General features: G+C 43.8%; 1 protein-coding gene across 2 annotated transcripts in view; it reads left to right on the forward strand.

The window, feature by feature from the left end:
- Positions 1-12,505, forward strand: part of LOC148518899 (heparan sulfate glucosamine 3-O-sulfotransferase 1-like) — a 164,193-nt gene extending 151,688 nt beyond the window's left edge. For both annotated transcript variants that reach the window (XM_088477003.1, XM_088477004.1), the window contains one exon: positions 10,721-12,505. In XM_088477003.1, coding sequence (XP_088333129.1) covers positions 10,842-11,780 — 939 coding nt within the window. In that variant the 5' untranslated portion in view covers positions 10,721-10,841 and the 3' untranslated portion in view covers positions 11,781-12,505. The remainder of the gene's footprint in view (positions 1-10,720) is intronic.
- The last annotated feature ends 10,517 nt before the right edge of the window (positions 12,506-23,022 follow it).

Here is a 23,022-nt window from a genome sequence, read left to right on the forward strand (position 1 = left end):
ATTATATATACTTTTGAATAAATGATTGTTCAGATTCTTGAGCATACAGTTCCAGTGCCTTGAGGGAACTGGTATCCACTATCCCTACAATTCTGCACTCGCTGAATACTTGTTTGCATTCATTTTAGCCAGAACTCTCTGCGTTTCAGTTAAATCTGGCTCAGCAGATGACTGTGCCATCTTTGAATTTAATTATTAACGCTTTTATAAATAGTTGATGTTATGATTACAAATGCTAATTTCAGCTGTACACTTTGTCTATGCAAAACACCAGTTATTTACATGCAAATAAGGGATCTGGAAAAGATCCACAAATTTAGAACATTAATGTGCTTTCATATGTATACATTAATAGCGCATACAGTTTATAGCATAAGCCAAATTATTCCTTGAAATAGCTTTCTTTTTTCTTTATTCTTTTTAAGAGTATTACACTAGTGTGTGAAGTGCCTTTTTGTAACTGTTGTCAGTTCAGTAACGTTAATGGGTCTCCACGTTTGATATGGTATTTTTTTTTCAGGCACAGAGCAGAACTCTCTCAGTTCATTAAGGGCAATATAGACGCAAATATGTCTAATGTTTTGAACAAGACTCTATTAACTAGATTAAATTTCAAGATTCTTAAGTGGAGCTGGAAATGCTGGTTTAATATGTATCCAAGAATGGTACCAATTGGTATGCACAGTTCCAATGGGGTTTGGGTTTAGCAGTTGCCCTATAGGGGGGAAGTGAGTTTCCCTCAATCAATAATAAATAGAAGTGGGCACGGCTATTTCATAGACACTTTAATATTTATCTCTATGTTTAAAAATATAAAATAAAGAAGATAGTAATATAATGTATATTTGAGGCGGACAGTCATTTTTAACTCGGTGTCCTGAATCTTTATGTCCACACATCAGGTAAATGTACCTGTATACTCTACTCCCGGGATGAAGTTATGAGACCGGTGGCCGCGATGCGGCATTACATATCGATTCCCTCCCGGGATGTAGTTATGAGACCGGTGGCCGCGATGCGGCATTACATATCGATTCCCTCCCGGGATGTAGTTATGAGACCGGTGGCCGCGATGCGGCATTACATATCGATTCCCTCCCGGGATGTAGTTTTGAGACCGGTGGCCGCGATGCGGCATTACATATCGATTCCCTCCCGGGATGTAGTTATGAGACCGGTGCCCGCGATGTGGCATTACATATCGATTCCCTCCCGGGATGTAGTTATGAAACCAGTGGCCATGATGCCACCATTCCGAGCGAGGTAAGTCCGGGGCGCCCTTAGGGTTAGCTGCGGGTGGGGGAGTGTTAGGTTTAGGCATTGTAGCGGGGTTAGGTTTTTTGGGAGGAGGTTAGGCTTAGGCACCCCTACGAGGGAGGTTTAGGCACCACTGGAGGGGGTTAGAGTTGGACACTAAGGGGGAGTGTTAGATTTAGGCATGAAGGGGGGAGACTTGGGTTTAGGCACAGATGGGGAGGGTTAGGGTGTGGGGTAGGGAGGGTTAGGGAGAGAAGGGTAAGTATACTTACCCGACACCTGTCAGATACCAACCATCGGGATGCCGCTGTCTGTATTCTGACAGGAGGCATCCCGACCGCCGGCATTAAATACCGATTCTTTCTCCCTTGTCTCCTCTATAGGTGGTGATGAGGATGAGTATAGAGACCAGTGTTTCTGGGAGTGAGCTGCTATAGGTGGGGATTGACCTACTGTGCTTTCAAAGTGTTGAAAGTACCCCTATTGGTTACAAATAATCCGTGATGTTAAACAGGTGTGGACACATATAGATTGTTACCCTTTAAAGTGTTCAGATGAGCAGCATTCAGAGTGCAGTTCCGATCTTTTGGTGCTTGCTCTGTGTCAATGAAGATGGCGCCAGCTGCTATGCCAGTACTGGGTATATTCAATAGTCGCTCACTGGATAAAAGACCGATATGGAGATGCCGTCTGCTCACTGACGCATTTCACTGTAGAAAACCGCTTCCGGAGAGGCCAGAGTATTGTCTCTATATGTCAATCCTGGTTTAAATGTTCTATGCATTGCTCATTAATTGTCCACATCTGTCTGTTCAGCACGTAATGAACCAAAATATCACATAAATCCACAAATAGTACTGAAAGAGGAGACATATTCTTCATAAAGTAATTATATGTGAATACATAGAAAAAAGCATTTTTTTAATTTGTATATGAATAAGGTTGTCCGATCATGTGATCCCTAACGTCACATGATCAGGATTGCCTAACGTATCCTCTCCATTCACCATACCTAGGTGACGCCAGGTGACAGAAAACCAGAAAACAGAAGGGAACACGTTTTTATACATGGTGATTCTTCAATAATGGTTTCTTCTTATGCAACAGTACAGTACCTTACAAAGGGGGGCGTGTATAAAACCTTCTACAGAGAACAAGTGGTGTTGCCATAGCAACCAATCATCTTCTACCTATCTTAAGTACATTCCACAAAAGGACAGAATCCAATTGTTACTCCACCTGTCCTCTTAAGAAAGGTTTGATACAACTCCCCCCAAAGTTCAAAATGGAAAGTGTGTGTGTGTGTTCTAGCTCAGAGGTTCCCAAATGCGGTCTTCAAGGCTCCCCAACTGTTCAGGTTTTAGAGATATCCATGGTTGAGCACAGGTGAAGTTATTAGCACCTGGGTCAATTTGATTTTACCACCTGTGCTCAACCATGGATATCTCTAAAACCTGAACTGTTGGGGTGCCTTGAGGACTGCGTTTGGGAACCTCTGAGCTTAATATAAGGGGAGAAAACATGAAGGTATTGGAAGGCAAACCTAATAAGGAGTGTATGACACCTATATACAATTACTTATTAAGTGTTCTCCACTTTTCCACTAATGTTGTTTAAATTGCTCTTGAAATTTGTCTACAGTACTTTGTTTAGACGTCTCTTTACACAGATGTGTGGAGGTATGGCGTACGTGTTTATCCTCTAGTAGCTGTCAGGTAGGATTTTTCCGAAGAAAAGCTGTCCGCCTTTTCCTCTCAAGCTGTCAAGCACACTCCCAATATAGTGCCTGATGAGAAATTAGGTCAGGAGGTATCGCCTATTTTAGAATCTAGAGTGATCTGAAATTTCACAGCCGGAGTACTTAGCAGCACTTCAGCGAGTCTGCCAGAGACTACAATATTAGTACACAGCACTTTAATGCAAGTCATTGAGCACACTTCCGAGCTTTGCCATTCTAGGTCTTTATCCTCAATTACTAAGGCTTTAGTTAAATCATTACAATGAAGTACATTAACCTAAAGCAGAGCAGACAATATAATCCTCCTATAAAATTATAATGCACCATATATACTATAGTAAACCTTTATCATAGCACAAAACTCTGCCATAATATTCCTGAGCAGAAGTAATGATACTGTAGTAAAAGGAAATATTTGTGAAACAGATTAACTGTAGGTGCTTAAGTAGATATGGTGGCAAGAATCACCCTTTGCATTATAAAATATATCAAAATAGTTAAATTCTCTCTCTCTTTCTCTCTCTCTCTGGGCTCTATTTACTACTATGCGCATTTTGAATGCAGATTGTAGTGTGATATTACTGACTGAATTCGCATTGCGAATGCGAATTCAGGCAATATCACAGGGATTTACTACAAATCCCTTGCAGGGACAGAGCTTGCGAGAAAACTCTGTCCCTGTGAATCCCCTCCGCACACTAGTCACGGTAGTGACCAGTGCCCCGTGCATGCGCCGACCGACCGCCGCTGCTACCCCCCGGGGCTAAGCCCCACCCCCGTTGTTAAGCCCCACCCCCCACAATCACGGCACACACCCCCCCCACCCGTGACCCCACCTCTCCCTTAATTATACTTGCCTGCATGATCCGGGCTCCGGTGATGTCTTCCATGTCCTCCGGTCAGGTGATATCCCATACTGCACTGGGACCCGATCACCTGATGACCGGGCCGCAGTGCAGCATGGGAGACCAGCTGACCAGAGGGAGGACATCACCGGAGCCCCGACCACCAGTCCCTAGAGTCAGGTAAGTAAATTTTTATTTTACTTTTTTTTTTTTTTTTTTTTTCAGTAAATCAGTGTGTAGTCTGTTTAGACCACACAACTGATTACTGGGGCCAGCTCTGCTCTCCCCGTTAGAGCAGGGCAGGAGTCCGGTAGCCGGGGGAGACCCTGGATAACGCCACCTCCAGGTGGCTTTATTATCACAGGGCTTTCCCCGGTATTTTTTCACAATTTATTTTTAGTAACTTTGGCCAGATCACATTTCCCATTACAATTATGGAAAATGTGATCTGCTTACTAAAAATAAGTGATACTTAGGGGTTGGAGTAGAATTTTGCGAATTCTACTCCAATTGTCCTTTAGTAACTGTAGGTGATACTAAAATAATGTGAAAAGGGTGTGAAAACACCCTTATTCACTTTATTTTAGTAAAAAATTGTTAATAAATAGAGCTATATATATATATATATATATATATATATATACATACACACATTATGATTGCTAAAGGTGAGCGGTTCTTTCTAAACCATTTTGCCACATATTACCGTGATTCTGCAGTCGCTCACAGGAATACCAATGGGATCCAGTCAGTTCACCACTTGTGTGAGTGAATATATGAACAACAATGGATGCCTGTTTGGATGGGTGATCTTGTGATTAACACACACTATTTATATTTCCAAAATCATGTAGTGAAAAAAAAAAATTAGCACAATATCGTGCAGTAATTAATTATACTATATTTTGGAACACCTCCACAACATTTGTGGAAGAGTTAAAAAATAATCATTAATGTACATAAATATCACACCAAAAACCAATCCAGGTGTCCTCCCACCGTCTTCGTGATTAGATTCATTAGAGCAAAGCTTTGAATAGCATATTTATATTTCCTATTTCAGACATCTCCAAGTGTCAGACCTTTCCAGCCCGCAATGTGGAGTAACCTAGATCGGAGTCCCTTAGGTATTTTTTATTCCTAAAGGGAAATCTGAGTGACTAGAGATCCTGGCATTATCACCTTTTAATTGAATGGTCTACAGTATAACAAAAGAAAAAAAAATACAGTCACATTGTGAAAACATAATATAACACAATACAATATTCCCTTCTTGGCGAGACAAGTTCCCTGATGGCGCAAACATATTGTATTATATCATGCACAAAGCAAAAGCCTAGATGGAGTGCCAGGCTAAAAGTCTTAACGCTGCATCAGTCCTTTATGTATCAGGTGTCCATTGTCACTCCAGACTGTAGACCTGACGCATTTCAGCCTTCCAGTCTTTATCAAGGCGCTCACTCACAGCTACATAGCAGATTCAGTTCTACATTTCGCCATAAAAAATAGTTTTGCAGATCTTTGAAATTTCGGCAATATAGTCTGAGTACTGCTTTTGCTTCACAATATTCTGTGACTATGGGGCCTATTCATTAACACATAAAAATCGATGGCGGTAATTAGTTTTAGAACTCGCATGGAGTTCTACCTAATTACAGGAGGAATTCATCATTCCTCCTCTCCATAACTATCTATTCCAAAAAGCTGTCATTTTTGCGATGACAGCTTTTTGGGAAATAGTTTTTCCTCACTACTCTAACTTACCTCAGCTTTAATCAGTGCTGCGCATGCGCTGTTACATCCATAAACCCAGCGCATGCGCAGCACTACTTAGAGCTGCGGTAATTTTGTGTACCCCCCCTCCGCTCACCTCCCTCCCGTCCCGCACTTACCTGTCCGCGCAGCAGCCTCCGGCTCCGTCCTGCTGGTCTGACACATGGTCTACCAGTAGACCACAGTGCAGAGTAGAAGAAAAAAAAAAAGTTTTTTTTTTTCTAATCTTTATTGTGTTCTGCTGGGAGAACACAGTGTCCGACCAGTCTCTGGAGCCAGAGGACGTACTAGAGCGCTGGAGGGAGATGGCGGGGGACTTGTCCAACTTGAAGCAGGTAAGTGGTCACCTGCTATTCGCCACCTCACAGTGGCGGATAGTACTTCCATCAAATTCCGAAAATACATAATTTTTGGAATTTGATGAATACCATAATTTCCACATCCCCATACTAATGTATGGGGAGTGTGGAAATTAACGCAGGGGAACTTAACTAGGAGATATCAGTAATATCTCCTGCGTTAAGATACTTCATGAATACTAAAATAACGTTATTTAAGGAAAATGTCCTTAAAAACGTTACTTTAGTGTTGATGAATAGGCCCCTATAACTGGAAAAATTGTCAATTCATTCTGCTGTATAGTGTGGTTGGGGTAGGGCTGGTGAGCCATTGAGGCCCAATTTCACTAGTGCAAACATTTGCAACGAAATGAAGCACAAGTCAAATATTTAGCTCAACAGATTTGAACATACCACTTATTTCCAGTCTGGTATAGAGTAAACCGGTAACTATATGGCAATCCCAATGACATAGATACAGTGATTGATGGGAAATGATTGATGTCGCTCCCAGGATAAATGCACCTTGTGTCAATCCATAACATTTATGATTGTTTACCTGTCTGGTGCCACAAAACTGCACAAATCATACAAAATATATGAAAACAGAACAAGTACACACAAGGCTGATGAACTAGGCACAGCCTTGAGAGAGATAGGAGACAGGGCCCGGCATGCAAGAGTTTGCGGTCTGCAGGGAGAGGGCAATGCTGAGAGACCATGCATGTTATTTGTCATGTATAGAGATTTATGAGTGTATAGGATTTTGTGACAGCCCCACTCACCATTTCTGTCACACCTGATAGGCACAGCGTAGACTTTCTTTGCTTTCAGGCTAGTCCAGGACAAACAGAAGCTACAATTCAGAGGCTCTTTGAGTGAGTGTTGAATCACAGCTGATAACCTTCAGGACAGGTCTCATTCAGCAGATTGCAAAGGCAAAGTGTGTGGAACGTAAATGGATTTCTAATGTCTGTGTGTTCCTCTGTTCTATTATTACTTCTATTATTCCACAAAATAATGTCTTATCTGATAATAGAGTACAATACTTTAAAATCTTCAATTCAATAATTACAAATTGAAATATTGAAAAGTACACTTATTAATTAGATCTTACAAGGACAAGGGGGAACATGATTCGGGGTCATATAAATGAGTTGCTCATCCCCTTCTTCCACCGAGATGGCACTTGTGCTGCGACCTCCTTCACACTCCAGTCACTCCTGGGGGAGAATACATACTTATGCTAGTGCATGTGTTAGTGACTGGTGACAGAGAGGGATCAAAGGAACCCCCCTTTGAAAATATTTGCGAAACAGTAACCTATAGGCTATCACCATCTACAGATGGTGCTAGCTGCTGGGGCCAAAGTCCAAAATGCTTTGTATTCTGGAGCTTGATAAATCCGACTACATAGCAGCCCCCATAAAATCCTATGGGGGCTGCTTTGCAATCAGAAATGGAGTGGCATTCCATGTTAAATACCAGGGGTCCTAAATATTTGAGGCTACCCCCTTAAAATGACTTGTATTGTTCTGTTTTGACGGTCATCTGTAGCTGGTATTGCGGTGGCTCCTTACATACGCACAGAGACACCACTGTCCAGTCATATGTATCTGTGCTGCTGTCAGAAGCCTGTAGCCTGACCAGGTTAATAGATAGTTTGAATCTCTGTTAAATAAAAAGTCTCTAAAAGGAGCCTCCTCTGTCTGTGTTCTAGTAGGGAACCAGATGGGGTGGAGGTGAATGGGAGATAATTTGGACAGGCATTATAATAAGGAAGTTCAATGTGAGGTTTACAAAAGAGTATGTAGCTAAGGGACTAGACAAGTAGTTCGGAAACTGCGCGCCGCGGCACCCTGGTGCCCCTCAGGACACTTGCAGAGGTGCCTCAGGTTGGTGGTCCAGCACCAAATCAAATTCTTTATGGTCAATGTCATGTAAATCTTGTGCACAAACCTGTCCACCACTATACAGGTTGAGTCTCCCATATCCGAAATGCTTGGGGCCAGGGGTATTTTGGATAACGGAATATTCTGTATTTTAGAATAATTGCATACCATAATGAAATATCTTGGGAATAGGACATAAATATACACACATAATGCATTTGTTATATATACACCTTATACACACAGCCTGCAGGTAATTTTATACAATATTTTCAATAACTTTGTGGCTCAAACAAAGTTTGTGCACAGAAATGAAATTCATTTGTTTCATATACACCTTATACACACAGCCTGAAGGTAATTTTATACTTTTATAATTTTATATTTTTAATAATTTGTGCCTTAGACAAAGTTTGTGTACATTGAACCATCAAAAATCAAAGATTTCATTATCTGAGTCATGCCAAAATTATTCCGTATTTCGGAATGTTTGGATATGGGAGACTCAACCTGTATGACTTAACCTAAGGATGATAGGGGAGCACAATTTATTTCACTGTGCTACTTGACTACATTTTTTTTTTCAATAACAAACTTTTGGCTTAGGAGTGCCGTGAAACAATGCTGATGCACTAGGGCGCCGTGATTCAAAAAAGTTTTGGAAACCACTGGACTAGACCACTAGATAAAACTGAAACTAATCACTTGTTTCAGGCAAAATCAGAACACACACATTAACATAAAGGTTAAGCGAGATAACTTTGATTTAACGGTGAGCAAGGACAATGTAAATAGTCATAGTGTCTGTGTTGCATTTTTTATTTCTGCATCTAGCAGCATAGTTTTTCTTTCACAGCTGATCTATTTGATTGACAGACAGCCACGTTGTGGCAGGGTTGATGGGGGGAAAAAACGGACAGTTTCCTCTGAGAAAGAGAAAGGCATTGACAGCAGATGATGGTTTCCTCTCCCTGAATAAGACAAGCCAGGGTGGAATCGTTCTCTTCTAGAACAGCACTGACGTTTACCCTTACAGTGCTGCCGTTTATTTTTTGCTCTGTTACAACGTTTTCAGATCTCCAAATATAATCTAATATAAATTTCTCAAAAGAAATAATGAAATAAAAAAATACAACTATTCATTAGCACATCAAGTCTTCCCACAAGTATGTTTGTTATCTAATCCATAAAGTATTAGGGATGAGGAAAATGTTCTAATTTTAGATTCAGACTTTTTTTTTTTTTTTTTAGTAACATTTGGCAATCAATCCTCTGCTAAAAAAAAAAAAATTATTAGCAATTGGCTCTTGGTCTCATTTTCTTCATTAACTTTTTGCTGTGACACCACTTGAAAATGTACAGGGTGGTCAGCAGACCTCTGAAAACACTGTGAAAGAGCAATGCTCTGGCTTCATGTCAAGCCACTTAAACTATTTCTTCAGTAAAACAACCGTGCTGTTTGGTTTAAGTGAGACTAATTGATGTTGAAAATAACCCTTGAAGCATTTGAGAACAAATCAAAGTCAGATGCTGACCTCTATGCAAATCATTTGGGATACTCTTAGGGGCAATATCACTTTTGTGAAATTATTTTAGTAGCTTGCACTGGAGCAAAGGTGCGTACACACTAGACAATGTGTGTACCCAGCGATATCGGCAGTGGCGGGACCCGGCGGAGGTGCCGGCATCGGTAATTGCTGATGCCGGCAACAACGAATGACGGTGGGGGGGGGGATTCATCAGCATTGCATTGCTAGCTATATCCCCAGCTTGTACTGCAAATACAGACTGGGGATATTGTTAACGACCCGCGGGAACACACATCGTTAGTGATATAGTGTGTACACACTAGATGGTTAAACAAAATTGTCGTAACGATGTGTTATTGACAATACCATTTAAAAATCATCTAGTGTGTACGCACCTTAAGAGTGAGCGGTAAAGAGATTGGACCGTAAAAAAACAAAATGTAAAGAAGTAATCATGTACTGTCTGTAGATCTTTACACCAGTAGAAGGCTGAAATCCATAAAGAATCATTTTTTGAGTATGTGTGTATTATGCTGCCTTAGGTTTAGAGAGGGAGGATTACTGGTCCCCAGAGCAGAACACAACATTTAGAAATTTAATTTATGCACCTTGCAATATAAACCACAGAGATCACAATGTAAATGACATTTTATACACAACCTCAGCCTTGGGGTTTATAGACAGTCATGCTTACTTCAGCGCTCTGTTATTTTGTAAGAGTTAAAGGCTCCTGCATACTCCTGAACTCTTTGGGAATTGAAAACTATAAAAATAAGAAATAAATAATTATTAGGAAGTGGCTTCTGCAAACAGTGATGGGTTATATGGAAGAAAATAGTTTGTAGACCTTCATGGAAATGCACTTTATATAAAGTCTTTAAAAAAAAAAAAGAAAACTAAATACTGTGCTGTACATACTGTTGTGAAATGGTGACACTGAAGAATTTCCAGTTGCTAAATTCTCCGTGAGCATTGAGAAGACATATGGAGAAGTGAGAACTACAATTTCTAGATCCACTATACATCATGTCACCCTTCTCCAAGTGCATTTGGCGGTGAAATGAAAGGTGCAAGCGGAATACAGGTGTCAGATGGGGTGGACTGTTAGGCAGGTGGGTCATCTCTAAGTCAAGGTTGTTTTTTTACATTGTACAGTATGTCTCAGATACAACTTGGTTATTTCTCAACTTTTTGAAGAAGCTCCTTCTTTATTGCCTAAAAGAAATGTTCTTCTGAACGATTCATGGGGACAAAATAGATTGTGTATTTGGAATATTGTCATATCTTACAGCCAAACATTCTATTATCTTCTAATGTGTATGTTTTTGTTTTTTTGTTTCCTTAATAGATGCATTTGGACACCATTTCCAGTGTTCTGCTCTTTTCCACTTCTTACATTTCCATTGCGCACATGAGCTCACCAGCTGGACTTTGCATTTTTTGGAATTGACGTCTCGATTTCCCTCTTCATGGCCGTATATTTGGTCTCCGCGTTCCTCCTACTGACCCAGTGTCAGACGGCTCCTGTTGACTACCCACCTCTTGAAAATTCTTCCCTTTCAGAGGCTTTTAAACTGGAAGTGGGGGAACTCTTCAATACAAGTGAACTCTACTCTCCCCAGCCTCCGGGTACCATTCGCCGCATGCCTCAGACAATCATTGTGGGAGTTCGGAAAGGTGGGACCAGAGCGTTACTAGAAATGTTGGACATTCACCCAAACATTGTGGTAGCTGCGACAGAGGTACATTTCTTTGACTGGGATGAAAATTACATCAAAGGGATTGACTGGTACAGAAATCTTATGCCGTTCTCCTTCGAAAATCAGATTACTATTGAGAAGACTCCTGGCTATTTCACATCACTGCAGGCACCAGAAAGGATACATGGTATGAACAGCTCCATTAAATTGCTTCTGATTCTGAGAGACCCGACGGAGAGGGTCATATCCGATTACACCCAAGTGTACTACAACAGGCTTGAAAATCATAAGCCAGTACAAACCTTTGAGGGCATAGTGATTAAAAACGGTGCACTTAATACCAAATATAAGGCCATCCAAAGGAGCTTGTATGATATCCACATGGAGAGGTGGCTAAGGTATTTCAGTTTAGATCAGATTCACATAGTGGATGGTAATACTTTAATAAAAACGCCACTGACGGAACTGCAGAAGGTGGAGAGGTTCCTGGAGCTCCCTCCTAGAATTGTATCTTCAAACTTTTACTTCAATCAAACTAAAGGATTTTACTGCATTCGAAGTGATGGGAGAGAGAGGTGCTTACATGAGTCCAAAGGGCGCCCCCACCCTGTCGTGAACGAAACTGTCCTACAGCAACTATACTCTTACTTCAGAGAACACAATCACAGGTTCTACAGAATGGTTAACCAGTCCTTTGACTGGCACTAGCACCATTTTACTGTGTTAGACCAATTAAACTTTATAAAATGCTAAGCTGTGAATTAAGCCAACAAGAAGCATTTAAAACTTATGGAGCTGAGGATGAACTACCTGGCTCCAACAATGGTACTCTACAATTATTTGTAAAGAACAAGGCCATATGACCAAGTGCAAAGATACGTTTGATAAAACTTGTTTAATAAGCAAATACGGAACCCACAATGCTACAATTGTTTTCCCTCATAGTGTAAATATTGATCTGAACATGCATTATTCTGATTAGTCTTTTTTTGGTGTTTTTTTTTTAATAATAAGAGTGTGTATAGAGAAATACATAGGCCTTGTGCAGTAGAAATTGTTTGAAAACCTTTGATAAATTACTCATCTTTGGTAACAATAAAATGGAAAGGTTTCTTATCAAAATGTCTATAAATGTTAAAGTAACTAATTTTGTATCCTTAATAATGAATATTTTATTGCGATCTTTAAAAATCCCTGCTTTTAGTTGCAATTTTATTAAATGTTGTACAGGTATTCTGATATAGTAATAAACTGTGAAGCACTTTGTACATTAGTATGAATGGTAAAATTGGTTAATAATATATTACAAGAAGCTCAGCTAACAAATTAATTGAGCTAATATCTATCCTATGTACACTGCATCTTAGCAACATGTATAACTAAATATAATGTATTATGGGTTTAGTCATTTAACACCTTCAGGACACAATTAATTTTTATAATTTTATACTGTGTAGTTTTTTACTATTGATTAGTCATTTCTTAGACTGTACAAGTGAATATGTGCTTTCTTATGTATATAGAGGTTTTTTATTGGTAGCACATTGAAATAATTTATTTTACAACCATTAGGGAAAGAATGACAAATTATTATTATCCTTTATTTATATAGTGCCACAAGGGTTCTGCAGCACCTAACAAATGACATAAACAATTGAGCAGAACAAGAGAATAGTGACTTACAGTACAAGACAATGCAGGACCAGTACATGGTATATAAACATTGCAGCAACAGCAGTTATAACACTCAAATAATAAGTAGTACAGTGGCAGACGTCATGGTTTAGGTGCCGTGAGTGATACTACGGGAAGGAAAAACACATGAGGAAGAGTGTCCTGCTCATGAGAGTTTACAATCTAAAGGGTAGGGGCAGACAGACAGACGCGTGACACAGATGGGGTAGATAGTGAGCATGGAACACAGTGTTTATACAAGAAATCCCCCCTCCCCCTTGAATACATTTCCTATGGTTACTTTTATTACAATCACCGGTAATGACTGTATATGTTTAGCTCTCCCAGATATAGGGGTCTATTTACTAAGCTTTGTTAGGAGATAAAGCGAACGAGGGTAAGGTACCAGCCAATCAGCCCCTAACTGTCATGTCACAGACTGTGTTTCAAAAATGAAAATTAGGATCTGGTTGGCTGGGCTGGTACCTTATCTCCATTCCCTTTATCTTCTATCAAAGCTTAGTTAATAGAACCCATAGTACCAAACATGTCCTTAGTATAGCATTACACTTATGTTTTGTATAGACAGCATTTATGTTTGACTTCTGCTACAGATCACAGAGCAAGGAACCAAATAATCCGGACATGGTGGCTGTAATTGTGTACTCCAGTCATGGGGTGGACATGCAGAATCATGTTCCTCCCACCAATCTAAAACTTATGTTTATAAACTATGTTGTAACTTCCTCGCAATGTAGCAGAATGAACCAACCTAATATGTGTGGACTTTTATGCCAACTAGTAAATGAATCACTAAATTTATTTTAAGAGAAAACCCCTGTATGAGGTATGAAGGTCATAAAAATAAAAACTATAAAACCAACTGTATGAAATCACAAGAACAGAACTTTAATGAAATTGTTTTATGCGTGACTTGCATGTTTTTCTAGCTTCCTATTGTGGTTTATAAAGTGCCTTCTGTTGGCTAAGGAACCTTTACATATAAATTATAGCAATAATGATAGTTAGGCTGCCTCAGCATTCATAGTAAACAGTTACTTATTTTTACTTAAAGAGTAACTCAAGTGCAAATGTAATCCACCTAGCCTTTAGAATGTAAGCTCTCACGAGCAGGGACATCTAGACATCTACCCTCTTGTGCATCTCCTTACTTAATACTTTCATCTACTCCTTACTCCCCACTAGGGCTCCTAACTCTTGGTTCATACACCCTGTTGCTTATTTGAGTGTTATGATTGCTAATGCAAACTGGTTTCTTGTTCACTTATTTGTCTATGCACACTAAGGTGCTGTGGAACACTTGTCGCACCATATAAACTATGATAATAATAATAGGATTTTCCCTGCCATATTGTCCCTTGCCCCACTATTGCCACTGGAAGCCCCTATCCCTGAAACTCACAAATGGCTCTATTATCACACTACAATGCAGATTGTAGTGTGATATTATCGACTGAATTTGCATTGCGAATTCAGGCAATATCACAGGGATTTACTACAAATCCCTTCTTGCAGGGACAGAGCTTGCGAGAAAGCTCTGTCCCTGCTAATCCCCTCTGGAGCCTTATCACTGTATTTTCGTAAAAAATACTGTGACAAAGTGCCCGCGCATGCGCCGACCGGCCGCCGCTGCAACCCCCCCCGGTGCTAAGCCCTGCCCTCATCGTTAAGCCCCACATTCACGGACCCCCCCACTCCCTTAATACCACTTACCTACAGTCATCGGTGCTCTGGTGATGTCTTCCATGCCTCCGGCCAGCTGATATCCCATACTGCACTGGGAAGCGATCACCTGATGACATGGCCACAGTGCACCATGGGAGACCAGCTGACCGGAGGGAGAACATCACCGGAGCCCCGACCACCGGTCCATGGAGTCAGGTCAGTAAAAAAAAAATTTCACTTTTTTTTTTTTCATGGCAGAGATCAGCTTGTGGTCTGTTTAGACCACACAGCTGATCACTGGGACCGGCTCCGGGCTCTGCTCTGCCTTTTAGAGCAGAGTAGGAGCCTGGTAACCGGGGGAGACCCTGGATAACGCCACCTCGAGGTGGCGTTATTATCACAGGGCTTTCCCTGGTGTTTTTTTACAATTTATTTTAAGTAACTTTGGTCGGATCACATTTCCCATTACAATTATGGGAAATGCGATCTGATTACTAAAAATAAGTGACACTTAGGGGTTGGAGTAGAATTTTACAAATTTTACTCCAATTGCCCTGTAATAACCGTAGGTGATACTAAAATAATGTGAAAAGGGTGTGAAAACACCCTTTTGTACTTCATTTTAGTAAAAATAATGTTAATAAATAGAGCCCAAAGTCTTAAGAGATGGCGCCAATGAGCAAAAGCTGAACATCTGCTTTTGGGACACATGCCCCACTGGCAGATCGGACAAGGCAGCTGCATAAAACCATTGTACTAGCTGTGGCGCAATTGCTGAATGTAAGAGACAGGGCCCTCACAGGATTGCTACCGAGCTGGATGCTTCTCCAATTTGTCCTCTGATTTTATTATGCATCTTAAAACATTTCTCCTTGTTGAAAAATTAGCTATAGTATTTACTGTCTGTTTTCACCTCCTTGTTCAAGTGTCAACCAATTAACACTGCAGCATTCTCCAGACCTGTGTTCTCAATGCGGTTCGCTGTGCATAAACTAAGTGTAATGGGGTTTAGTCAGTTGGCCTCTCCATACACTACATTGCAAGCTGCGTGCTTGCTTCATTGCACACAGCGTTACTTGAGTTACTCTTTAAGTAAAAATAAGCGTGATGCATTGAGTGCACAGACAGGGCCGTATTATAGGCTGGATGTATGGGGCAGTCACCCAGGGGCTCCCACGCAATTGGGGCCCCCACACTGCCGCAAACATTCCGGGCCACTATGAACCTCTCTGGCTGGCTCACGGCAGCAGAAAGCACAGTGACAGCGAACTTTGTCACTCACTTATAGACTGTGGCTGACGAAGGAGGCCCCGTCCCCTTGCTAACATAATGCCTCGATTCACTGGTATATGGGCAGGGGCGGGGCTTAACGCCATGAAGTGTCTGCTTCCATTAGAAGCCTGATGCTGCACATCGTAGTAGGGTAGTGTGTACGTGCTCCCTCTCTGACTCTTTCTCCTTCCCTCTCTAAAGCCCTCATGGCTTCTCTGTATCTCCATCCCTGTCGCTCCCTCTTTTCTATCTTTCTCCTTCCCTCTCTCCCTCTCTTTCTCTCATTCTCTCTCCCTCTCCCCCCACAGGCCTTAATCCAGCCCTGAGCACAAGTATGGCAGCAGAAGGTGAATACTCATTTTATTTTGTGCTGCTTGTAGGCAATCAGAAGTGCCAATTGCAAATGCATGGCTCTGTGCAATAATAATTGAGATCCCATCCCACTAGACAGGGCAAAGCAATGGCCATAGAGGGCATGGCTTCAGAGAGGGGTGTGTCTAGTGTCTAGCTCTACCAGCCTTCAATGCCCCTTAAATGTTGCACACACTCCCTTCGCCTTGCCAGAGCCATGGGGAAAGTTTTCCTTAGGCTCCTCCAATTCTAGGACTCGCCTTAAAAGTATAGCTAGTTAAATCCAAATATGAGGGCCATAGGGAGGGAGGGGGGGTCTGACCCTGTGCAGTCACAACCCATAGGCAACACCTACAGTACCAGCTGGTCCACATAATGTTATTCTGCACACTTCTGTCATTCAGCTTTTTAAAAAAAAATCAGGAGTGCACTAAGCGCAGGGTGCTATGCACTGATGTAAGATAATAAAGAACGTCCTTGGGTGCTTCTAGTATTTCCACACACAATATTTGAACGTAAAAGCTTCCTTAGGTAGGAATTACATAATACCGACAACAAAAGTCACATCCACCTGGACATGTTCATCTATCATTCCAAGGGAAAATTTGGCCACAATGATGGTACCAGTATTCCTTATTTCTCCCAATATTCTTGAACAACCGAAACTCCACATGGATTTACCCAAAAGAGAAGAGGAAATTTATATGGTGTAGAGAGTTTTCAACAAGCAAAGTTATTTATTAAAAAAGAAAAGAGTGCCAAATGACACAGTGACATAATCAACAAAACAAAAACTTGTGGCATCCAGAATGAATATACAGTAATTGTGCGGAACCGTACCGTGCTAAACAGGGGCGTTCTGGAGTCTGCCTTCTTTGGCCAAGGTCATTCACAGGATCCCTCACGAGTTTGTACCCAAATATATTAGGATGCCAATTTTTTTTAAAATAAAAAGGGGTGTGGTTTAACAAAAAGGGGCATGTCATCTCTGAAAATCCCTTCGGGGGTGTGCCCAGCTTCCCCGGTGATGCTGGGCTGCCCCCAGAGGCTAGTGCCTGCACTGTCGGCTACTCCTCTGTGATAGGAGACGAGTGCTGCAGGAGAATGTCACACAGCAGAGGAGGAGCCAGCATTTTGGTATAACCCCCACGAAGGGTGACACCCGGTGTGGCCCGCACCCATATATCGACGCCACTGAGGAGTTTATTTATAAAGCGTTGAGTTGTAAAACCCAGTGTTTCTAATTATGTTTATGCCCGATATTTAAAGGGCAATGCTTTTACTAGCCGTGTCTTTCTAGTTAAAGCAATGCCCTTGTGGAGAAGTTGCCCATAGCAAACCATAGAGCTTCTAGCTATCCATTATAAAGTACATTCTATAAAGTGATTGGTAGAAGCTGATTGTTTGTTATGGGCATCTTGTCCACTCTGAGACTCTTTAGAAGGCTTGATATACATATGCCCCTAAGTTGGTTAGTGGTTGTTCAGTGAAAAAAAGAAGTCACATAGGAAGATATGCTACCTTTCCTAAGCTTCTAGTTACAGATCCACCCATCACATGCCAAGGGTGAGAAGGGGGTATGATTTTAATGTGCCAAGTGCTACGTCAGCAGCTACTGAATTTTAGGACATCAGACTTTCTCTATAGACCGATATTGGAACTGTGACCCTTTCCTATCTGGGAAGTACTGCATTTCATTCAGGAAGTTTGAGTCCATATTAATAAAATATGTATTTCCCACTTAAGGGAATAACATTATTTTGAACAAAATATTAAGGGCCTCATTTATCAACAAGTTTTATCACACGCAACAAATTTTTCAAACAGATGACAGGAGCTGATTGGCTGGAGCACCATTATCATACGCAACGAGTTTTAAAACTGATTGCGTGTGATAAAACTCGTTGACAAAATGGGCCCCTAAGAAACAAATCATATATTTTTTTTCTATATTGCTCTTTCCTCAAAAATCACAATACAATGCTGGTTACTATTTCTGCACCAATGAACAATCACTGGGCTTTATTTAATAAGAAAGAACAAAAACCTGTAGTTACCAAAGCAATTATCTTTGAAGTCACTCAACATTCAACTTAATTACCATATATAATTTCAAATCTATCTGGAAAACTACTCAGGGTTCTGTGCTTGAGATTCGGCCCTGGGCCCAGAGCTGTATCTGTAATGGGTGCAGTGTGTGCAGGGCACATGGGCTCCTGGGTACAGGAGTGTCCCACACAGCCCACCCTACACCCCAGGGCAAGATCCAATCGGGCTTAGATTGGCACCATTTTACAGCAATTTCTGTAAAAGAAAAAAAAAATCTCAAGTTTTTCTGAAGACAAAACCAGATATAGGGCACTGTGCCAGGACCCTTGCCATCTTCTGTACATGCACTAGCACCATTTTTCCAGTGCTGGGGGCCCACACAAGACTGCGAATGGGGCCCCTCATTTGTTAAAACACAGACACTGGGCTGATTATTGTAGCACAATCTGTGTGATGTTCAGAAGTGCGGGGGTCACTGCATGTTGTGTATGTTTTCACATTGTCTATCTATAACCCAAGTTTTAAATGAAATGATTTGTTTAAGGGGCATTGGAGTTAAGTGTTATTTCCCCCTGTTTGGTTTTATTAAAATCTGTCAGCTGATGATTCCTCACTTCACCTTCCTGCGACTTTGCCTCCTCTGCTCCATAATTCAATGTCAGCACTTTGGCCTTACATATAGGTCAATTAAATGTTGCACACTGTGGGGGTTAGGTACGGCATCCCGACAGTCAGAATCCCGACGATCAGAATGCCGGCAGCTGGATCCCGACAGTGAAAATGCAGCCGTATTTTCAGGATAAACCTTCCCTAGTACTAAACCACCCCTCCTGCAGCCTAACCCTCCCCTTCTTTATCCAAACACTCCCTTGCTGCAGCCTAACCGTCCCCTTCTGTACCCTAACCCTCCCCTCCTGCAGCCTAATCTTAACCCACCCCTCCTGCAGCCTAATCCTTCGCTTCTGCACCCTAACACTCCCCTGCTGCAGCCTAACCCTCCCCTTCTGTACCCTAACCCTCCCCTCCCGCAGCCTAACCCTCCCCTTCTGCACCCTAACCCTCCCTTCCGCAGCCTAACCCTCCCCTTCTGCACCCTAACCCTAACCTCCTGCAGCCTAACCCTCCCCTTCTGCATCATAACCCTCCCCTCCCGCACCCTAATCCTCCCCTCCCGCAGCCTAACCCTCCCTTCCTGCAATCTAACCCTCCCCATCTGCACCCTAACACTCCCCTGCTGCAGCCTAACCTCCCCTTCTGCATCATAACCCTCCCCTCATGCACCCTAATCCTCCCCTCCCGTAGCCTAACCCACCCATCCTGCAGCCTAACCCTCCCCTTCTGAACCCTAACCCTTCCCTCCTGCAGCCTAACCCTCCCTTTCTGCATCATAACCCTCCCCTCCCGCACCCTAATCCTCCCCTCCCGTAGCCTAACCCTCCCCTTCTGCACCCTAACCCTCCCCTTCTGCACTCTAACCCTCCCGCAGCCTAACCCTCCCCTTTTGCACCCTAACCCTAACCTCCTGCAGCCTAACCCTCCCCTTCTGCATCATAACCATCCTCTCCCGCACTCTAATCCTCCCCTCCAGCAGCCTAACCCTCCCTTCCTGCAACCTAACCCTCCCCATCTGCACCCTAACACTCCCCTGCTGCAGCCTAACCCTCCCCTCCTGCAGCCCAACCCTCTCCTTCTGCATCATAACCCTCCCCTCCCGCACCCTAATCCTCCCCTCCAGCAGCCCAACCCTCCCCTCCTGCAACCTAACCCTCCCCATCTGCACCCTAACATTCCCCTGCTGCAGCGTAACCCTCCCCTCCTGCACACTAACCCTCCCCTCCCGCAGCCTAACCCTCCCCTTCTGCACCCTAACCCTCCCTTCCACAGCCTATCCCTCCCTTTCTGCATCATAACCCTCCCCTCCCGCACCCTAATCCTCCTCTACCGTAGCCTAACCCACCCATCCTGCAGCCTAACCCTCCCCTTCTGCACCCTATCCCTCCCTCCCGCAGCCTAACCCTCCCCTTCTGTACCCTAACCCTCCCCTCCTGCAACCTAACCCTCCCCATCTGCACCCTAACACTCCCCTGCTGCAGCCTAACCCTCCCCTTCTGTACCCTAACCCTCCCCTCCTGCAGCCTAATCTTAACCCACCCCTCCTGCAGCCTAATCCTCTGCTTCTGCACCCTAACCCTCCCCTTCTGTACCCTAACCCTCCCCTCCCGGAGCCTAACCCTCCCTTTCTGCACCCTAACCCTCCCTTCCGCAGCCTAACCCTCCCCTTCTGCACCCTAACCCTAACCTCCTGCAGCCTAACCCTCCCCTTCTGCATCATAACCCTCCCCTCCCGCACCCTAATCCTCCCCTCCATCAGCCTAACCCTCCCTTCCTGCAATCTAACCCTCCCCATCTGCACCCTAACACTCCCCTGCTGCAGCCTAACCTCCCCTCCTGCAGCCTAACCCTCCCCTTCTGCATCATAACCCTCCCCTCACGCACCCTAATCCTCCCCTCCGTAGCCTAACCCACCCATCCTGCAGCCTAACCCTCCCCTTCTGAACCCTAACCCTTCCCTCCTGCAGCCTAACCCTCCCTTTCTGCATCATAACCCTCCCCTCCCGCACCCTAATCCTCCCCTCCCGTAGCCTAACCCTCCCCTTCTGCACCCTAACCCTCCCTTCCGCAGCCTAACCCTCCCACAGCCTAACCCTCCCCTTCTGCATCATAACCCTCCCCTCCCGCACTCTAATCCTCCCCTCCAGCAGCCTAACCCTCCCTTCCTGCAACCTAACCCTCCTCATCTGCACCCTAACACTCCCCTGCTGCAGCCTAACCCTCCCCTCCTGCAGCCCAACCCTCTCCTGCATCATAACCCTCCCCTCCCGCACCCTAATCCTCCCCTCCAGCAGCCCAACCCTCACCTCCTGCAACCTAACCCTCCCCATCTGCACCCTAACATTCCCCTGCTGCAGCCTAACCCTCCCCTCCTGCACACTAACCCTCCCCTCCCGCAGCCTAACCCTCCCTCCCGCAGCCTAACCCTCCCTTTCTGCATCATAACCCTCCCCTCCCGCACCCTAATCCTCCCCTCCCGTAGCCTAACCCACCCATCCTGCAGCCTAACCCTCCCCTTCTGCACCCTATCCCTCCCTCCCGCAGCCTAACCCTCCCCTTCTGTACCCTAACCCTCCCCTCCTGCAACCTAACCCTCCCCATCTGCACCCTAACACTCCCCTCCCGCAGCCAAACCCTCCCCTTCTGCACCCTAATCCTCCCGCAACTTAACCCTCCCCTTCTGCACCCTAATCCTCCCGCAACCTAACCCTTCCCTTCTGCACCCTAATCCACTCCTCCCGCAGCCTAACCCTCCCCTCCTTCACCGTAAACCTCCCCTCCCGCAGCCTAACCCTCCCCTCCTGCAGCCTAACCCTCCCCTTCTGCATCATAACCCTCCCCTCCCGCACCCTGATCCTCCCCTCCAGCAGCCCAACCCTCACCTCCTGCAACCTAACCCTCCCCATCTGCACCCTAACACTCTCCTGCTGCAGCCTAACCCTCCCCTCCTGCACCCTAACCCTCCCCTCCCGCAGCCTAACCCTCCCCATCTGCACCCTAACACTCTCCTGCTGCAGGCTAACCCTCCCCTTCTGCACCCTAATCCACTCCTCCCGCAGCCTAACCCTCCGCTTTTGCACACTAACCCTCCCCTCCCGCAGCCTAACCCTCTCCTCCTGCACCCTAACCCTCCCCTCCCGCAGCCTAACCCTCCCCTTCTGCAGCCTAATCCTCCCCTCCTGCACCCTAACCCTCCCCTCCTGCATCCTAACCCTCCCCTCCCGCAGCCTAACCCTCCCCTCCTGGACCCTAACCCTCCCCTCCAGCAGCCTAACCCTCCCCTTCTGCACCCTAATCCTCCCCTCCCGCACCCTAACCCCCCCTTCCGTAGCCTCACCATAACCCTCATACATACCGTTAGAAGTTGTCTGCATTCAGACTCATCGGGATCCCGCCGCCGGTATTGTTAGTGTCGGGATGCCAACTACATCCCCAATGCAGACCTGTTCTACCTGAACTCAGCCCTATTCTCCTTCTAATACAACATATCAATGTGGTTCGTGCACCTTGTTGAATTAGCACTTTCTTCTGTGACTCCTAACGTTAAATGAAAACATGATTGAATGTGGACTAGGAATGAAAAGATTCAAAGCAGTGAGACAACATCTTTATGCAATAATGATCCAGTAACGGTAGCGGTTCCTTCTTTAACACAAAAGAACATTTTCTTAAAAACAGTCTTTGTCATTCTTGCGTCAATATGGATGCTGTGCCGTTTCCTTCTGATACGTCCTATTTGTACTCTGTTGTTTGGATTTTATACAGCGCTGTGAGTAATGGCTTTAATAGAAAACTGACACAGATAATTACAGCAATCCGCAGTGCACAATGCCGCTTGGAGGGAAATCTGTTCATTTCAAGTGTTTTTCTAACAAAGCAAAAACTCTGTTCCAACATCACTGGTGGAATATATCTCCTTTCATGTCTCCTCTCTCCCTCTCAGCCTTGCACTCGGCATGTGTGTGTCAGGAAAATAAATCCAGGAAAAGGACAGATAATGGGGGATTTGTATTAATAAAACATGACATCTCGTTATGTATGAAGTGATTAAATATTTAAATGGAAAAAAATGAGCATAATGGGTATAAATGAAATCAATATTTCTTTTTCAATTTCAAACTATGCAATAATACTCAAATAAAAAAAGATAGATAGATATAATTAGTATAGTATTCAGTGCTTCCAGTTACCTATTCCAGGTTTTCTAATGATAATTCTAAAATGTGTTGTGTCACCCTAAAGTAGGTGGAGGTGCTTTCCTGGGCATCTCTAGGTCACATGGCATCTCTAGGTCACATGGCACCTC

The sequence above is a fragment of the Taudactylus pleione genome, unplaced genomic scaffold (assembly GCF_031769625.1).
Source record: "Taudactylus pleione unplaced genomic scaffold, aTauple2 ptg000198l, whole genome shotgun sequence".
Classification (NCBI taxonomy): domain Eukaryota; kingdom Metazoa; phylum Chordata; class Amphibia; order Anura; family Myobatrachidae; genus Taudactylus; species Taudactylus pleione.